At 49.6% G+C, this 18,235-nt stretch overlaps 1 protein-coding gene across 3 annotated transcripts in view; it reads left to right on the top strand.

Annotated features, from left to right (window-relative positions):
• The window catches only part of RFX8 (regulatory factor X8), a 50,482-nt gene extending 35,110 nt beyond the window's left edge, over positions 1 to 15,372 (top strand). For all 3 annotated transcript variants that reach the window (XM_020898431.2, XM_070475197.1, XM_070475202.1), the window contains 4 exons: positions 1,232 to 1,326; positions 5,948 to 6,062; positions 10,034 to 10,350; positions 15,013 to 15,372. In XM_020898431.2, the coding sequence (XP_020754090.2) occupies positions 1,232 to 1,326; positions 5,948 to 6,062; positions 10,034 to 10,350; positions 15,013 to 15,207 (722 nt within the window). In that variant the 3' untranslated portion in view covers positions 15,208 to 15,372. The remainder of the gene's footprint in view (positions 1 to 1,231; positions 1,327 to 5,947; positions 6,063 to 10,033; positions 10,351 to 15,012) is intronic.
• The last annotated feature ends 2,863 nt before the right edge of the window (positions 15,373 to 18,235 follow it).

Raw genomic sequence — 18,235 nt, 5'->3', positions numbered from 1 at the left:
GTAAAGAATCCATCTGCCAATGCAGGAGACATGGGTTCAATTCCTGGGTCAGGAATATCTCCTGGAGAAGGAAATGGCAACCCACTCCAGTATTCTTGGCTGGGAAATCCCATGGACAGAGGAGCCTGGCAGGTTTAGAGTTCATGGGATTGCAAAGAGTCGGGCGTGACCCAGCAACTAAACAACAACAGCTCTAGATAAGTAGCCCCTCCCCCACCACTCAACTGTCCCTTGAAGATCTCCCCACTCCCTGCTACCTGGCTGTCCCAAATCGCAGATCCTCCCCCAGGAGACTCCCCTCCAACCAAACCAGCATCTGAAAAGTGCACACCAAACCCAGTAGACCTCAGGGCTATGGAAACCCCTCTCCCAGGCCGCTGACTCCGCTGGAAATCCCAGGTGACCCCCCAAACCTTGCTCTCTCCCCCAGCCCAAGCTCAGGGGGCCCAGGAGGCATGAGGCCTCTCCCCCAGGTGCCTGCCAGCCTTCCAGGGGCTCCCAGGCTCCTGATGGCTTCCTTGTGTGTCTCTGCAAGGGGGCACAGATCCAGCAGGGAGACAGCATGACGCCTGACAGGTAAATGCTCAAGGTGTGCCTGGAAATACTTCCAGACGGAGCCTGGTGGGGCCTCTTCCAGGGCTGAGGCAGTCCACTGGGTTTTCCAAATCTTCCTGGCATGAGGTGGCCCTCAGGTGGGGGGACCAAAGGCTGTCCTTCCACCCTGTCTCCCTCACTGCTGCCTGCACAGGTGGGGGGCCCTAGTCCCTTCATCACTTGCCAGCCTCCACCCCTCAGGTCTGTGCTGCCAGAGTCCACAGCCCCCGGGCAAGGCACCTAACATCCCTCAGCGGCTTTGATGTCCTTCATCCCCTTTATAAAAACAGCGGGGATGGGTGAGGTCATGTCTGTATCATGCAGTGAGCTCACTTGGAGCCAGGTTCTGCGTAATTACAAGGTGTAGTTATGATTTCCAAATCTTTCTTCCCATTTCAACAAGGAGCAGAGGGGGTCGCTGGAAGGCAAGAGCACAGAGCTCTGAACCAGACGACCTGGGCTGACACATCCGACCCAAGAAGGCAGCCTTTGTGTTCACAATGAGTGTGAGGCCCCAGGGGATGCCTTTGAACCCGCTGTGAGAATATGGTCCCCTAGGTTACCTGGTATACAAATACCTACCGGGAAATTCTGCCACATGGCTCACCATCTTTTGGTTTGTTTTGTCTGTTGATAGGTTTGAGCAGTTTAATTTCTTTGCTGGGGACGTCAACAGATCTCAGTGTATTCATGAATTGTCTGTCTTCAAATCTCCAAGAATTTGTCTTCCAGGTACAAAATCATATATATTTTTTTTAAGAGCAGCAAGTGTTGGTCATTCTGGCTATGTTATAGCATTGAGTGCTCAGGACCTGGTGCAGAGGGGAAGGGTTTTCTCTGGGGCTCTGGACAACAGTGTGTTATGGCCGGGATGGCACTTCGGGATGGGGAAGTGGTGTCTCGGAGGCTTGTACCTCATACAAGTGTGTGTGTGTCTGCTTGCAAGTGGCACATGTGTGCATGGGTGAGCATGTGTGTGGGTGAGTGTAGGCAGGTAAGTGTGAGTGTATTGCCCTTGTGAGTATGTGAACACCAAGCAGGAGTGTTTAGGAGGGAGATGGGTTTGTCTATGGAGGGTTATCGACTTAAAAATAAAGTCACAACCTAAAAGTTGAAAGTTTTATGTTTAATTCAGCGGAAATTTTTAGGACTTCAAGCCTGGGAGACAACATCTCAAATGACCCTGAGAGAACTGCTGCAAGGAGGCAGAGGGAAGAGTCAGGTTATATAGAAATTTGCAACAAAGGGCAGGTAGTCTGAACATCAAAAGTATTTTGTGAATTAAAGAAAACCAGATATCCCAAGTTAAGCAATTTAGCGCTTTTCTGTGTATGGAAGATGCAAGATTCTGGGCTCTCTGAAATCATTCCTTTCATATGCATCTCAGCTATCTGGGGCCAGAATCCTGTGTTTTTCACACCCAGAGTTCCTCAGGGCTCACCGTAGGGAGTGGCTGCAGCCTTATGGATGCCAGATTGCAGGTATTCTCTTCCTTCCTTGGTGCCCTTAGGGCTCAGGAATTCACTTTTGGAGGGCTGGAATCACTGATGACTGTGACATCCTTGTTTACTGATATGGCAGGAGATACTCCATTTCTCAGGGAGAACGGTGCTCATATGGGGGTTTTACATGCAGTCCCAGTAAAGTGTCAGGCTTGGGTTCATGAAAGCCAGGATGAATTGGTTTTGGATGTGAGTAGGGTGGGTTTGGTCCTTCTAACAGACATGTCACTTGGGTTCAGTACGCCCTTTGGCTTGATTGTCATCATCAGTGGTATCAGCAGTCACATTACTGAATCAGGTTTGGCCGCTCACTGCTCAGAAATCAGTACTGGAGTGAAGCAAATGTTGGTAGAGAAGAAAATTGCTTTTGATCAGAATGCTTGCATTCTGGAGAGATGATGAAACTCGGTGTCCCCAAAACCACCTCTAGAGATTCTGCGTGGCCCTGAACATCTTTAAAGGGAAACGGGGAGGTGATCTCAGTTAATCACTGAGAAGAGGAGGGAAGGGTCCTCGCCGTCCTCCACTGCATCCAGGCTTGTGTCTAGGCTCGTCCACTCCTTGCAGTTTCTCTCTCTCTTTTTATTTTTTTGTCATGTGTGCGTGTGTGCTTCCACTGTGTCCGACTCTTTGCAACCCCATGGACTGTAGGCCGCCAGACTCCTCTGTCCGTGGGATTCTCCAGCCAGGAATACTGGAGTGGGTTACCATTTCCTTCTCTTTAGATGCGCTCTTGTTCACACAGTTTGTTCAGGAGATTACTGAAGGGGAAGCTGGGGAAGAGATCTGGTCATCTGTTGACTCTTACTCTTCATTTCTATGTCTTTAATCTGCGGAAAGAAGCAATAGTTCAGGCAAAGCATTGCATGATCAAAAGGTCTGAAAAGTGTGCTTGGACCGGAAATGAGCAGAGCAGGGCCGGGGAGGTGGTTGGGGGTGGTGCCTGCTTCGAGGTTAAAGACAGGATGGAAGGGGCCTCCTCCAGAGAGCACCTCCTGCCAAAGGCTGCTTCCAGTCACCCTGTCGGAGCTGACGATGCTATTGGGGGAACCCCAGCACCAGGCTCCAGTGGACCCCAAACAGCAGGCCTTCTGCCTATGAAGACACCACCCTCTGAAAGCTAAGGCATCTGGGAATGGGCTTGACTGGGAGGTGAAGGGCAGGTAAGATTAAATTCAGCTGAGAAAGGGAGACAGCCTTCCTGAGAGGGGTCGGCAGGAGCAGAGTGGGCATAGGGAAAGCGGGGAACCAGTCTAGGGAAGAGGGAGACATCTCTGCAGCAGAGAGCAAGGACCTGGAGGGCCTGGAACCAGAATATGACTCGAGTTTTCTCCAGAAGTCTCCAACAACAGGTTTTCCCAACCCCTCCCTCCCCCAGAAAGCCCAGGGAGGAGCTTGACAGCTGGGTTCTAAGACGTGGCAGGCGTCTATTCTTATTCTTTGCTTCTTAGAAATAATCTTTCCAGATTCTATGTGTTTTCCTTAATAATTGTACTTGTCTGTTTATTTTTGGCTGGGCCTCCTTGCTCCATGGGCTTCTCTCTAGTTGCAGTGAGCGGGGGTGACTCTCCAGTTGCGTTGGCTTCTCCTAGGGCAGAGCACTGGCTCTGGGCTGCACAGGCTTCGGTCGTTGCAGCACATGGGCTCAGTAGTTGTGGCTCCCAGATTCTAGAACTCTGGTTCCGTAGTTGTGGCACGTGGGCTTAGCTGCTCCACAGCATGTGGGGTCTTCCCAGATCAGGGATCGAACCAGCATCTAGGTTGGCAGGTGGGCGCTTTACCAGTGAGCTGTCAGGGAAGCCCCGCCATGTGGTTTTGATTTCTCTCCTCTTTGGTCCTTGGCAAAGCTCACTTGTACCAGAGGTCATGTGCGCAGTTGCATAGCTGTGGAGGCTTCAATTTGTTTAGGAGGGTGAAGCTCCCTGTCCTCTGGTCCTTGTTTCAGGCACCCACACGGCCTCAGCTGTACCCCAGCTAAACCCACTGAGATCATGGACACCAGTCCTGCCCGCAGCGGCACAGGCCCATCCTGCATCCGAGCCCACGTGACGTGGTGTGTCCACCCTCACCCCCACAGCCCTCATGAAGGAGACATCTTAGGAAAGCGGTGGTTTTGTGGCCGCCTGCATTTGATGGGCTTGTTTTTCTAAAATAGCTTGTCTGATTAAAAAAACAGACTATTGTCAATAAAATACTCAGACTGTTAAAATGTGAAGCTTCAGACATGTCCAAGATGACTAATCATCTCAAGTTGTCAGCATCTGGGACACAGGGAGACGTTCAGCTGTGCTGTGTTTCATTTGGCTCCCCCAGTTCTTGTGCAGTTTGGGCCAAAGAGTAGTTTCTAAACGTGGAAACCCAAGGCGTCATGCTACTGGCAAAGAGGAGGAAGGCTCGGAAATTGGGCTGAGATCGCCCACTGCACCTTCTCTGGGTGCTTTAGGGACATCTTTGTGTGTCCTGAACCCCAGCAGGGGTCCTCCCAAGAGCCCCCCTATCCAGGAGGTCCAGAGGCATGGGGAGAGGATGCCACTGCTAAGGGAGTCTGTTACCAAACCCAGGTTCGTGTTCAGGATGCACTGTGAAGCCGAACAGACTGGAAGGTCAGAGGCTGGGGCAGAGAAAGGTTTATTGCAGGGCCATGCAAGGAGAATGGGTGGCTTACGCTCAAAACTCCCCCAGAGGCCTTCAGCAAAGCATTCTCAAGGGCCGGGTCAGGGGGGCGGGTCTTGGGTGTGTGATTAGCTTTTGCACAGTTCTCTGATTGGCTGATGTTGAGATAACAAGGCAGTTAACCTTACTGGTCCTTAGACACTGGAAGGCCTGTGGGCTGTGTGCTCCTTATCATCGAGTAGTTAGTGTCTTCCACTTGTTGGTGATGTTTAGCATTGGAAAAACTCGGAAAACATACAGAAGATGCTATCATCCGGGTACTTCAGCAAGGAGCCCCAGCAGAGGGTGGGGGTGGGGGGTGTCTGTCCCAGGGAGGCCCCCCCCATAGGGTCTTGCTTGGTTACAGGTCCACACCCAGCCACAGTCCTGAGTGGTCCTTTGGGTGTTCTCGGTGGGGGCTGAAGATAAGCAGAGATGGAAAGGCACCTCTTTATTCCTGGCCAGTCACTGCAACTCTTCCTTGGAGACTGTGGTTGAGACTGTGGGTGGTCCCCATGCAGGGGAGGTTCAGGGGATTCACCCCAGCCTGTGCTGGGGAACTCCTGTGGCTCTGCCAGTATGTAATTCACCAGAACTGCAACCCAAGGCTGCTGTCGGTCTGGCAGGGGAGTTCCTTGGTCTGCACATACAGCATCCCCCAGTACCCAGTTTACTGCCACATCAGATGACCACACAGGTGGACCTTCTGGGCCTCAATAACTTACCCAGTGCAGCAGCCAGCGTGGTTCTTTCCAAAATCCCCCTTCCTCCCATCACTGTGGGATTCTGGGCCCCCTTATCACAGCATCAGATTTGCCAAGTATAAATTAGCCCCCGATGTCCCCGACAGCAGCTGCAAAGGGGGCCTCAGCAGGACTGCCCTGCAGCGGTCATCCTGCAGGGATCCTCACAAGTGACCTCTTTTTAAAAAATTGTGAGGGATTCGAAAAAGAAGTGGGCCCCTCTCCCACCTCCTGCCTTCTCTCCCCCACTTCAAAAGGTCTTACCAGGAATCACCCTCGACAAGGGATGGTGAGAGACCAGGCCTGGCCTCCTCTCACCCAGCCCATCCTGCCTCTTCTCCCCCTCAGGCCACGTCAGTGTCTGCACCCCCCGTGGGTGACTTTGACAACATGCTCGCCTCAATTTTTATCATAAACCCCAGCATTTTTTTTTTCCCTCTCTCTAAAATGTAACAGCCAAGCAGAAGCAAAGAGGAGTTTATCCAGTTGGCCGCCAGCTTCCAGCTGAGGTGGAATTTCCTCCTCACGGCAGTGAGCAGAGCCATGACCCTCTGTCACAGAGACAGCTTTGGTAAGTCCGAGAACACACAGTGTTGTGAAGCCTGCCTGTCACAGCTGTGGTCACAGCCTCAGGGCTTTCCACATGGCCACATGAAACCCACTCACCATCTTCTCGCCTATTTATGTAAAATACAACACGGACACAGAGAATCACACAAAACCACGCTAATCTTTTTATGACGACAACATGATAATTCATCAAATGGTTGGGCCCTGCCTCACTCTCCTGTCCATGAAAATAATCAGTAAACAATCAAAAATAAGAACAAAGTTTTACTTGAGCCAGACTGAAGACTCGCCCTCCCAGGTAGCACTAGTGGTAAACAATCCTCCTGTCAATGCCGGAGTTGTGGGTTCGATCCCTGGGTCAGGAAGATCCCCTGGGGGAGGGCATGGCAACCCACTGCAGTGTTCTTGCCTGGAGAATCCCATGGACAGAGGAGCCTGGTGGGCTACAGTCCATGGGGTCACAAGAGTCAGACACGAGTGAAGCAACTTAACACACACACATTAGGACTAGCCCACAAGCCTGCTCCCCAGATGACCCTGAGAAGCTGCTCTGGAGAGCAGCACAGTTTCATATCTTGTCAGAACAAAGAACATTAAACAAGTCAGGCTTACATTTCTTCAAGATTAAAAAAAAGGAGAGAGAGACCAGCATGCACACAGCAAGTCAGCATGGCCTTGGCACCTGGAAACGGAGTCATCATTGAAGGAGGACCAGCGCTGGCATCCCCGGAAGGGAGGCATTTAATCTTTGTTTCCAACATGGACGTTCTTTACTTCTGGTCAATATGTCCTTTTCTCTAACATTCAAAGCAGAGGACCTGTGTAGGGTTGATAGGCCACGAGTTTGATACTATTTTCGTTAGCATCAGAGTCAGGTTCACTCATGTATAAAGCCAGATGCCTCCTCTAGAGTTCAATATGTAGAAGTTTCTTTTATCATCCCCCTGCCATCATTGCCAGATACGCAGGAAACCTCCCCTGATTTTTGAATTATCTGCTTTGGGACATTCTGAGAAAAGAACCAGGCACCCTCTTTTACTCCCAACCAAAACGGAGGGGAAAGATGGGTTCTTTGGGGCACCTGGACTTAACTTCCAGGAATAACAATTGATAAAGCTGCCTCTGAGGGCTTCCCTGCTGACTCAGACAGTAAGGAATCCACCTGCCCACGCAGGAGACCTGGGTTCAATCCCTGGATCGGGATGATGCCCTGGAGAAGGGAATGGTTACCCACTCCGGTATCCTTGCCTGGAGAATTCCGTAGACAGAGGAGCCTGGTGTCACAAAGAGCTGGGCACGACTGAGTGACTGACGCCACTGTGTGGAGAAGAATAAAGCAGAGTCTGTCTTGCAAACTTTCTTGTCAAGTGGATGGTCTTCCTGTGCTGGCAGAGGTCTCACCTGTCACAGCTGTGGTGCTGACGCACAGCACAGGAGAGCCGTGGGAGGGACCATCACCCCTGAGGCCCGCAGGAGGGGATCACTCGTTTCCACAGATACCTGTGCATCCCTGCAAAGTCCCAGGCACCTTCCTGGACACTGGACACACAGCCGTGGACAGACAGACAGAGCCTCCACCACACGAGCTCGCACACCAGTCAGGGGGAGGAACCCCTGCCCCAGGGCAGCCAGAGGCCCCTGCGGCGGGTACAGGGGTCAGGAAGAGCAGACAGAGAGCAGACATGCCATGTTCCAGACCATTCTGCAAACTCCGGTCTCCTTGGAGGGTTTTGGCTGTAAGCAGCCACACAGGTGACACCCATTCATCGTGAGGCTCTGTCCACGGAGGTCAGGATGACAGGCTTAATGTTGACGCAGAGTTCAGGTACAACCACGAAAGGAAAACCAGCCCTTTCAGTCGGTGGTACTGCCAAATGAAAAAAATGCACAACTTGAAAGTTAAGAGTAACGTTTTATTCAGTGGACAAAACTGAGGACTTAAGCCTAGGACACAGCATCTCAGGTAGCTCTGAGGGACTGAAGAGGTGAGGGGCAGAACCAGGCTGTATATGAGTTTTTTGCAACAAAGACCACGTAGTGGGAACATCAAAAGTTTGCTGTTGATTAAAGAAAACCTGACATCTCAAGTTAAGGAATTTGTGTGTGTGTGTGTTAGTCGCTCAGTCATGCCCGACTCTTTGCGACCCTGTGGACTGCACCCCGACAGGCTCCTCTGTCCATGGGATTCTCCAGGCAAGAATACAGGAGTGGGTTGCCATGCCCTCTTCCAGGGGGTCTTCCCAACCTAGGGATCGAACCTGGGTCTCCTGCATTGCAGGCAGATTCTTTACCATCTGAGCCACCAGGGAAGCCCTAAGGAATTTAGTGCTCTTCTATCTATGGGAGGATGCAAGAGTCTAGGCTCACTGAAATCATTCCTTCAATATGCTTCTCAGCTCGCCAGAGCCAGTATCCTGTGTTTTCTCATCCTGAGTCTCCTCAGCGGGTGCTGTTGGGGCGGCTGCAGCAGCTGATTACTAGATGAGGGGTGGACACCCTGCCTGCATCCTGAGTTCCCCCAGGGCTCATTGTCGGGGGCTGTGATGTGATGGCTTGATGGCTGCAGCATCCTTTGTTTACTCACAGAGTGGGTGCCATTCTTGGTCAACAGTGGTTTCCCCCTCCACCTTCTTGGACCTTCATATGAAGTCAGAGTACTCACTACCACCCGTCCTTCCTCTGCACATGGACCGTGGTTTCACAAAGTCAAACAAGCAGAGTTGTTTCGGGGTCAGACTTATTCCAGACCAGGCCATGTCATGCCACAGAACCAGGTTCTCTCACCCAAGACCTAGCAGAGACGAGTGGCCCTTATGCAAAGTTTTGACTTGGACAGAAAGGGTCAACACAGCCTTTTGGGGTTGGTGCCACCTTCATGGTCTGAGTTATTTTACAGATCTTGTAAATTGTATCAAACAGGTAATATGGTTCTCCTGCCCAGAAATGCAAACTATAGTATGTCAGGTGGGTGCAGCTGAGGACAGCCGTGTGGCATCTAAATTAACGTCAGCGGCATTCTTTACGTCTGTGTATGTTTAGTCCTTTGAATTCTTTTTTAAATTTAATTTTTATTGGAGTATAATCGCTTTACAACTATACTGTTGGTTTCTGCCGTACAACAACATGAATTGGCTACATGTATACATATGTCCCCTCCTCCAGGGCCTCCCCCCCACTGCCCCATCCCTCCCCCATCAGTCATCACAGAGCACCTGGCTGAGCTCCCAGTGCTATAATCAGTTGCAGCAGCTTGCTTATTCTCTCATTAATTGAGTCCCATAAAATCTTTGAAATGCATTCATTTTACATCTGTGTGAGAATCATGGTTTTATCTTCATTAAAAAATTACCTTTTGATGTTTGGCAGAAACCAACACAATTCTGTAAAGCAATTATCCCTCAACTAAAAAATAAATTTAAAATAAAGAAAGATTTTTAAAGACTAATTTTAAAAATTATCTTTTAAGAAGTGTTCTAGGCCAGATCTCCCCCAACCCCGTTTCTCAACTGAACGCTAATTATCCTTTTGTTCTCTGGAGCCAGAGGCCTTGGGATTCAGAGCACTCAGCTGGCCCCTGCCCGCCAGCTCCCTAAGGACAGCCCGAGCCCCTCACCGGTTCCCCCAGGAGATGCAACCAGGTAGTGGGCGGTCGAGGGGCTCGCTCTCCGCCTCTGGGAAGGGCGCCCGTTCCTCTGCAGGGCGGCCCTCCCCCCGTCTCGCAGCAGCTGTGCTGATGTTCCCTGTCGTGAATCAGCTCACTGAGCCTGTGCTAAGCCGCCTTTGGGGTCCTCTGGGTATGGGATGCTGCGAGGGTGGTGGATGCTGCAGAGGCTCTTGGGCTTTGCCAAGAGGAGAGAGGCTCTAGTGCACAGGAGCTAAGCGCCCTGGAAAAGCTGTTCGTTCCACTGGGATCTGCTTATCTGTCCATCTGTCTGTCCGCTTATTCACTGGGGGGTTGTTATTTTAATGTAGGCTCCTGGCACCTGTTCCATTTGCTGCTTTTGGAATATGTGATTCACATACTTCAGTCGTGCATTGAGGAGGAAGAGGAGGACGACGACGTGGGAAGTCTCAAGGAGACACTGCCAGATGGCCAGTGTCCTGTCCAGCCAGACCATGAGCCCCACCACCCTCCAGACTGCCCCCCAGCTCAGGAGTGTGAAAGCCTGAGTGCAGATCCCCCCCGGGTGATGCTCAGATGCAGGGACCAGAGCCCCGGTGCCACGGCGGGGAGCAGTGTGGTGGTCAGGGTGCCCGGCTTCCTGGTGGACACCGTCACGGGCAGCAAGGTAGGCACACCGTGGCCCGTCTTCCGTCCAGCAGAGTTCTCAGGGGAGTGAGAACCCGGGGGTTAGGAAACCCAGGCGCTGTGCTTAGTCATCAGTGGTGTCTGACTCTCTGCAATCCCATGGATTCTAGCCCGCCAGGCTCCTCTGTCCATGGAATTCTTCAGGCAGGAATACTGGAGTGGGCTGTCATTCCCTTCTCCAGGGGGTCTTCCCAACCTAGGGACTGAACCCAGGTCTCCTGCATTGCACACAGATTCTTTACCCTCTGAGCCACGAGGGAAGCCCTAAGAATCGAGGGGGTTATACATTGTCCAAACAAGGACACAGGATTCTAGATTCATCTCTGCTTTAAGCTATTTTGCCAGTGTGTCTGTTGACCACTGCTCAGCTCCGAAACGTGCCTGGTTTGATGAGAGCTGAGGAGCACGGGGACAGCTGTCACCTGGCCCTCCCAGAGCCTGCTTGGCGTGAACAGGCTCGCTGGGCAGCAGATCACTACACCCGAGAGGAGTGACGTGTACTGAAAATGCCTCTGGCAGCGTTTAAAGAAAGGAAACGCTGAGTAGTCTGAGTACAAAGGATTTTTGAAAGGATGGAATTGGCTTCCATCTTGAAAGATAAAAAACTAAGGATTGCAGGAATTCCCTGGTAGTCCAGTGGGTAGGACTCTGCACCTGCAGTCTCAGGGCCTGAGGTTTGATCCCTGGTTGGGAAATTAGGATTCCGAAAGCCTTGCAGCATGGCCCCAAAAATTAAAATAATGAAAACTAAGGCGATTTCTCTGGTGGTCCAGTAGCTAAGACTCCACACTCCCAATGCAGGGGACCTGGGTTCGATCCCTGGTCAGGGAACTAGATCCCACTTGCTGCAGCTCAGACCTGGGGCAGCCAAGTAAATTTAAAAATATATATTAAAAAAATAATAAAAGTAAGAATGGCTACTTATCGAATGTACTGTGCACACTTGATATATATTGTCTCAAAGCCATACAACCCTGCACAGTATCTGTTCTTATCATTTTCATGCCATGGATGAGGAAACAGAGGCTCAGAAAAGCTAAGTGAGAGGCCCAGAGTCACACAGCAAGTGAACTGCAGAACGGAGGCTGACATCCTGGCCTGCCTGATCTCGTCATTCTTCTCCTACAATGCTAGATGGGAGGAGGGTGGTCCAGGCCCCCAGAAGAGTAGGACACAGGATGCAGAGATCTGAGATGGGGTCTCGAATGCCAGGGAGGGTAGGCACATTCAGCAGGAAGTTCAGCTGGATGCGAGGCAGGGGAGTGGGCTGGTTGGGGAAAAAAACCTTGACAACTGTCAGTAGTAATTTCTAAAACTCCTGCACACATGTTTGGAAGCTTAGCCTCTTTACGTGGCATTCTTTTCATATCCACAAGTTCCCCTTTTGAGTAGATGAGTCTGCTTAGGAGACCACTGAAGGCAGGGGCGTGACCTCAACCTGGATGAAATGTGGTCAGAGCCACATGGCTGAGTCACAGCTGGAACTGTCTGTGCCCTGCATGCATGCTAAGTCGCTTCAGTCATGTCCAGCTCTTTGTGACCCCATAGACTGTAGCCCACCAGGCTCCTCTGTCCGTGGGATTCTCCAGGCAAGAATACTGGAGTCAGTTGCCATTTCCTTCTCCAGGGGATCTTCCCAACCCAGGGATCGAACCTGTGTCTCCTGCATGGCAGCTGGGTTCTTTACTACTAGCACCACCTGGGACGCCTGTCCATGCCCTGCAGTCCTTCCCCATCCCAAGCACACAGAACCTCCGCAGACTGTTACAGAGCTGGACTGGACGAGACACCCACTGGTCTGGACAAATGAAACCGGAGCAAAAGAGCCACTTCTCACAGTCAGCAGCCCTCTGTCTCCATCAGGCGTTCATTTGCTGACCTCGCGATAGTAAACTCAACACCCAATGCTTCCTGCTCTCGGTGCTAGAGACGCTACTGTGTGTCTGTAAATAGGAGACTCATCTCCCCTGGGAGTGTGTATATGAAGCTGACAAGCAGAAGAGGCCGGGGCCGGGAGAACACTGGCCCCCCGTCAGGGGCTGGGGGGGCAGTGCTGGGCCACCGAGAGAAGGAGCCGAAGGGGGCGGTTCAGGCTCCACTCACTGAGCTGGTGATTCAGGGCCGTGGGCAGAGAGAAGGCCCAGCTGGGTCTGGAGGAGGGACAGGTTGGCCAGACTGTACCCTAGAGAGCCCTCTCCTGGCCCCTGACCCTCTGGAGAACACACCCTGTCCTGGTAACAGGACCCGTCAGGGGGCTTACCCCAGTCGCTTGGGAGCGCTAACAGGACGCGTGTCTGAGCTGGACGTTCAAGTCTGATGATTTGGGAAAATATCTGTAGCCCACTGTGAGCAGTTCTGGTACATAACTTCCTGGGTTCAAATTCCACGCCCTCCACTTAAGCGGGTTTCCTAGGTGGCTCAGTGGTAAACCTCCCCTGTCCATTCAGGGGGCTCGGGAAGATGCCCTGGAGAAGGAAATGGCAACCCACTCCAGTATCCTTGTCTGGGAAATCCCACGGACAGAGGAGCTGAGAACCTTGGGGAGGTTGCATTATTTGTCTGCTCTTCAGCTTCCTCTTCTACAAAATGGAAATAAAGACATCTAATTCCATAGGCTATAATGATGTTAATGATGATAATAAGTTAATTATTTGTAAAATTCTTAGAAGCATAAAAAGTACCCATAACCCTAGTCATTGTTGTTATTTCTCCAACAAAACCTCCTAATCTGAACACCTTTCCAGAACATTCTCTACCCAATCCCCAGCCACTCTGAAGTTTATTGCAATGGGTGCACTCCACCTATATTTAATTGGTGGCAACAGTAGAGAGGACATTAAATAATTGAACAACACAATAAAGCAATACAAGCAGATGAATGTCAGATAATCCAAGGTAATATGCATTAGAGATTAATTAAACCTGCTTGTGCTCGGGTGAGCCTGCCAAATTAGCTATAATGACTTAAACACTCTAACACTGAAAAGTTAGGCTCATCTAATTTCCATTGCACTCACTAGTCAGCATGTGCACTTGTCTTCAGCAAAAAAGCACACGCTCAGGGTCCCATCTGCTCTCATCTACCACAAGTTAACACCTGCTCAGCCGCACCTCTGGGGCTGCCCACCCCGAACAGTTCAGCTCAGTCCCTGCGCCCAACTCAAGTCAAAAGCCCCCCCACCACTTCCATCTGTCGCTTCTCTCTATTGTACCCGTGCTCAAAATAGTAAGATGCCAAGGCATGTCTTAAGAATAAAGGGAAAGTTATACTGATATTAAATAAAGGCCATTCTCCTTAACCTGGCAACCAGGTCCAGTATTCTTGCCTGGGAAATCCCACGGACAGAGGAGTCTGGTGGGCTACAGTCCGTGGAATTGCAAAGAGTCGGACACGACTGAGCATGCGCGTGCGCACGCACACACGCACGCACACACACAGAGTTTTCAGTTTGGGTCATATACTCAAGCATTAAAGTGTGGCAAAAATATTTTAAAATAAGTGACTTCAGCCACAAGGTAAAGATGAAGACAGGTGGTATTTGTTTTTTTGTTTGTTTTTTGTTTTGAGAGACAGAAGAAAAACATCTTTTCATTGGTTGTTGATGGTTATCATTGAGTTTATGGAGAATGGGTGAGATATATACTTTCATTAACCTTGCATTCAAAGTTATCTTTTGCACATCTTGGTCAAAATATGCTAGCTTATGGGGATGGAGGTGGGGGGCCACTGTTTAAGAAATCAGACCAAGAAAATACATCTCTGTCAGTTTGAAAGTAATCACATCCGAGGATTTGCCCACCTTTCGAATACCCTTGGAGCTGAGGGTGGCGTATTATCCTTGTTTCTCCGATAGGAAGGTTTGCTCAGGCAACTTGATGACTGTCTGAGAGCCAACATCAGAGTCTGTGAATGTCTCATGTCAGTTACTACCCTATAGTGTGTTAATGTAACCCGTGAAAGTCTTCACAGGCTTCCTCCTTTATATACTGGTCTATTTGGCCAGTGGTGGAGGGAGGGTCTATGTGGGAACTTAAGCCAACGGTGTCGGCTCAGAGGGTCAGTATCCATCTGGAAAGCAGACAAGGTGCTGAGAATTACAGCTGCAAGGAGACCTGTGGGCACTTCACAGGCTCCCTCCTGACTTTCACAACCAACCCGGGCTCTCTGAGTCTGTTTTAATTTTTAATTTTTTGGCCGAGCTTCATGGCATGAAGGATCCTAGTTCCCCAACCAGGGATCGCACCGGTGCCTCCTGCATGGCCGCACGGGATCTTAACCCCTGGGCTGCCAGGGAAGTCCCTCCCCGTGCCTTTAATGGCAGTGTTGCTTCCCTCTCTGGCCTCACAAACACCTGCAGTGCTCCCATCCTTCTCCTCAAGGGAGCCACCTGCTCCCACTCTTGCACCAACACTCAACACCCTCTCTTGTGCCATCCTGGGTTTGAGATTCCTTCCACAAGATTCCTGTCTTCAGCAGCCCGAGTGCTCCCCTGGGAAGTCGGGGTCCCCTGCACTAGCTCCAGGGTGAGATGAGCGTGTGGTAGAAGAATTCAAATGGTGGGTCCTGAAACAGAAAAGTGTAACTGTCTCTTTTCATCTTTTCTTCTAAACACCGCCTGCCCGCCCCACCCACCCCACACAGCTCATCCAGGTATTGTTGGAAGATAGAGCCACAGAAAACACCATCAAACTCAGCCTTCCTCTGGGACAAGAGACCCTCATAACCCTGACAGATGGACAAAAATTTGTGATCCACATATCGGATGTATCCCAAAGCTCTGAGGATATTTATCTTAGGGAAAGTAATGCTGACATGGGAGATTATTTATTGGACTGAGAAAACATACATTTTTTTCATTCTTAAGAATAGAGTAAATGATAATACTTTTTTATTGGTGAGAAAGAAGATTTTGTGTAAATAATAGAGGTAGCACTGTTTTCTGTTTATATGTATTTCAAGGAATTGGTTTTGATGAATCATATAAACTGATTTGGAGAATAATTTTTGCCTCTGTTGCCTTTCTTCGGGGCTTTCCCGGTGTTTCTGTGGGGACTTGAGAGAAATTAGAGAAATCTTGTTGGTAATAAAAACATTGGTCATTCTCCAGTGAAAGATAAAGTTTGTAGAATAGCAACTAATACAAGCAGTCAAAGGCTCCGCATAATAGTTTTCTTCCCCTTAGTAGTACCCTAATCAACATAGAGTTTGTAGAAAGATCCCCTCAGGCCTTGAGAAAGAGGGGAAAAACTCAATTATTTGGTAGTACTGTTAGACTTACTCACTGCTCCAATATAGCAGGGATCCCCAACCCCTGGGATCTAATGCCTGATGATCTGAGGTGGAGCTGATGCAATAATAATGGAAATAAAGTACACAAGGGATGTAATGCACTTAAATCATCCCCCAGCCCCCAGTGCATGAAAAAATTGTCTTCCAAGAAACCAGTCCCTGGTGCCAAAAAGTTTGGGGACCCCTGCTAAAGATCCCACCTTGGCTTCATTCACATGGCTCTTTTCTTAAAGTGATATGGAACTATGAATCCAACAATGTCTGCCACAAATGTGGATGTCCTGCTGATGCTCTGTTCTTCTCTAGCAAAATCCTAAAAAAATCCTGAAACTAAGCATAGATCCCTGCTAAACCAGACCATTTTTAATGTAACCAATTATGATATTTGAAAGGAATTTAACAATTCCTGCTTAACACAATGTCTGGGAGCAGTGGAAATAAGGGAATGTTTTATTGATCTATTACATAAGAAATGAATTAAATTTCCTGAAATGCTTGGGAATTTTAAAGAAAACATCAGAAAACTCTAGATCACTAGATTCATTAGGAATTATTCATCATCATGGTTTAAAAAGTAATCATGTTTTAGAGCCTTTACTATTACATTGAATATGTGATCTCATTTCTTAAGCCATCTGGGAGCAGTTATTTGTCAAAAAGAAAAAACAAAAACCCCACACTCAGAGGCCCTCATCCCTTGGCTTACTGTTCAGTGACTTTGCATATCCTTTGCTCACATCTAAGCAGAGAGGTGATGGGCCGAGTCAGGGAACAAAGGCGACAATAACCGCTATGGGTCCGGGAACAGTGAATTGTGTCTGCATACTTTGGGGTAAACTGATGAGCTGAGAGCGGGCAGAGGGCATTCATCCTTGAAAAGACCATCCAGGCAACCAAAGAAAATTCCACTTCTCTGTTTATCCACAGGGTTTGAAGTTAGGCGAGGGGGTGGGGGAGGGTGGGTAGTAACAGAGGAGAGGAAGGGGCTTCTGGGGCCCTCATCCGGTGCAGCTCTTGGTCTGGGGGTGGCCCTACGGCATGTTCGCCTTGTAAAAAATGTGTTTCAGAGCTTCACATTTGCTTTGACTGCTTTTCTGTATATGTTCTATATGACATCGTACTTTTAAAAACAGAAGTCTGTGCACATAGGGAGGGGGTATGGGAGAGAAAGACAGGGAGTTTGGGGGTTAGAGAACTATTATTATAAACTACTACAGTGAGTGCTGAGTGCTCAGTCGCTTCAGTTGTGTCTGACTATTTGTGACTGTAGCCTGTCAGGCTCCTCTGTCCATGGGATTCTCCAGGCAAGAATACTGGAGTGGGTTGCCATTTCCTTCTGCAGGGTATCTTCCCAACCCAGGGATCAAACACATGTCTCTTAAGTCTCCTGCATTGCAGGTGGACTTTTACTGCTCAGCCACCAGGGAAGCTCATAAACTACTACAAACTACATATATATACACACACACTACTGTTATATATAGGACCAATGAACAACAAGGTCCTACTTACAGCATAGGGCACTATGTTCAACATCCTGTGATAAACCATCATGGGAAAGACTCTTTTAAAAAGAAGGTCTATATGTGTATGACTAAACCACTTTGCTCTACAGAAGAGATTGGCACAACATCACCAATCAATGATACTTCAATAAAAAGCTTAAATTAAAAAAAAAAGAAATCAGTGCACACATTGTGGAGATTGTGCTGGGGGTTCCCAGTAGGAGAGAAGGAGGCTAAAGAAGCACACAGGATTTGGAAAGCAGCGAGGGCCCTGTATTTCTCGTTCCCTGTCATCGGCAGGTGCTTGGATGGTTCTGCTCATCTGGACTCGGCAAGCCTGGGCTGGGCTCACTCAGCCAGCTGCTGTCCCTGACAGGCCTGTGGGGGCCGGCAGGTCTAGGGTGGTCTCCCCTGAGGTCCCTAGACTCCTCTCCTACGTCCCTCCAGCAGCCCAGCCCAGGCATGTTCTCACAGCAGAGCTGGGGGCCAAGGAAGCAGACATAGAAGCAGGTTTTCATGCGTCTGTTTGCATCAGTGCCTGTCCCAGCACCCAAAGCAAAGTGGAGACGGTTCTAGGAAAGGGTGTGCACATGGGGAATGTCGAATGGGTGGATTTTTCCAATCTGCCGTATCACGGTCAATGCTACCTGCTACCCAAATCATTATCCCAGATGGTTGATTAGGAGGACAGTTTTGTAGAAGAATGACCTGCTCAAGGTCATTTGGACAACAGTGAGACCCTGATCATCAGAACAGGGTCCACAGTCACCCCACAGCATCATCCACTCTGACATTTTGACAGCACTGCCTTCATGCAACATAACCTGATACAAAACATAGACATTAGCTCCTTAGTGCTGCAAAGAGCCCGCAGTAGTTTCTGAAATAGTCACATTAGGTAGGAATAACAGTGAGAACTTGTACAGATGGAAATCTCCCCAGGGCACATCACTGACTGTCAGTGTGGGGCCTACAGGGAGAGCAGCACATCAAATTTCCTTCACCTAATAATAACTACACCCACGTAGATCTTGAAACAGGAATTTTCACTCATGATGATGGTGAGTTGG

This window comes from Odocoileus virginianus, chromosome 2 (assembly GCF_023699985.2).
Source record: "Odocoileus virginianus isolate 20LAN1187 ecotype Illinois chromosome 2, Ovbor_1.2, whole genome shotgun sequence".
In the NCBI taxonomy this organism is placed as follows: Eukaryota; Metazoa; Chordata; class Mammalia; order Artiodactyla; family Cervidae; genus Odocoileus; species Odocoileus virginianus.
Note: the sequence above shows the minus strand (reverse complement) of the source record. Positions and strands in the feature narration are given on the sequence as shown.